A 1,046-nucleotide genomic window follows, 5' to 3' on the forward strand; every position below is an offset into this window, starting at 1 on the left:
GGCTGTCAGTGAGGTTCAAGGGTGGACCTCTAACCAGCCTCTCTGTGCTCAGCTACTGGCGGCACTCCACCCATCCGCATTGAGTCTTCCTCCTCCCATGTGGCCGAGGGACAAACCCTGGATCTAAACTGTGTGGTGCCTGGACAGGCCCAAGTGACATGGCGCAAGCGTGGAGGCAGCCTTCCTACCCGACACCAGGTAGAGCCGCTCCCAGGGCCAGCCTGCTAGAGGGGATGGATGGCTAGGGGCACTTGGGCCCTGCACAACCCCCAACTCATCCCATCCACACAGACCCACGGCCCCCTGCTGAGACTACACCAAGTATCCCCTGCTGACTCGGGCGAGTACGTGTGCCATGTGGTCCTTGGCTCTGAACACATAGAGACCTCTGTCCTGGTCACCATTGAACCTTCTGGCTCCATCCCTGGTGAGTGGATCCCAGTGACACAGAAAGATGCAAGAGGCTGAAACCTTCTAGGAAACGAGGTTCACGTGACTCCTGTACTAGCTAGGGCCAGAGGCCATTCAAGCTCTGGCTGCAGGGCCCTACCCTGAGTTACCTGCACCATCTCGTCTCACTGTCCTTGGCCTCGTCACTCCCTTGTTTCTGCTCCTGCTTCCCTTTCCTCCCTCCTAGCCTCACTGCCTCATCTCTGGTTCTCTTCCTCCCTGCTGTGAGGTTCTGCCCTACGTCCTCTAACAGGGTTACTGAGCTGAGGGTTTCAAGGCAGGGTCACCAAACCCCGGAGACAGGGGCTGGCCCCAGATCACAGGGCTAAGCCAGCTGCAGGTGAGCAGTTCTTGCCCTGTCTCCTGGAGAGCATCCACTACCCTCCCCCTATCCCCACAGCCCCAGGACCCATCCCACCTGTCAGAATTGAGTCTTCATCCTCCACGGTGGCTGAAGGGCAGACACTGGATCTCAACTGCATGGTGGCAGGGCAGGCCCACTCACAGGTCACATGGTATAAGCGTGGTGGCAGTCTTCCCGCCCGGCACCAGGTACTTGGCTCCTGGCATCCATCAGGGGCCATGGGTGGTGGGCT

General features: G+C 59.4%; 1 protein-coding gene across 1 annotated transcript; it reads left to right on the forward strand.

Moving 5' to 3' along the window:
- Window positions 1-33: 33 nt before the first annotated feature.
- LOC103728329 (basement membrane-specific heparan sulfate proteoglycan core protein-like) lies at window positions 34-1,039 on the forward strand (the record flags this gene model as incomplete). The annotated part of the gene is made up of 3 exons (XM_008826385.3): window positions 34-198; window positions 292-427; window positions 851-1,039. Coding segments are annotated over 3 exons (490 nt in total), but the record flags the coding sequence as incomplete, so codon positions are not given.
- Between the last annotated feature and the right edge of the window lie 7 nt (window positions 1,040-1,046).

This window comes from Nannospalax galili, unplaced genomic scaffold (assembly GCF_000622305.1).
Source record: "Nannospalax galili isolate Female #2095 unplaced genomic scaffold, S.galili_v1.0 C48584053, whole genome shotgun sequence".
Lineage (NCBI taxonomy): Eukaryota > Metazoa > Chordata > Mammalia > Rodentia > Spalacidae > Nannospalax > Nannospalax galili.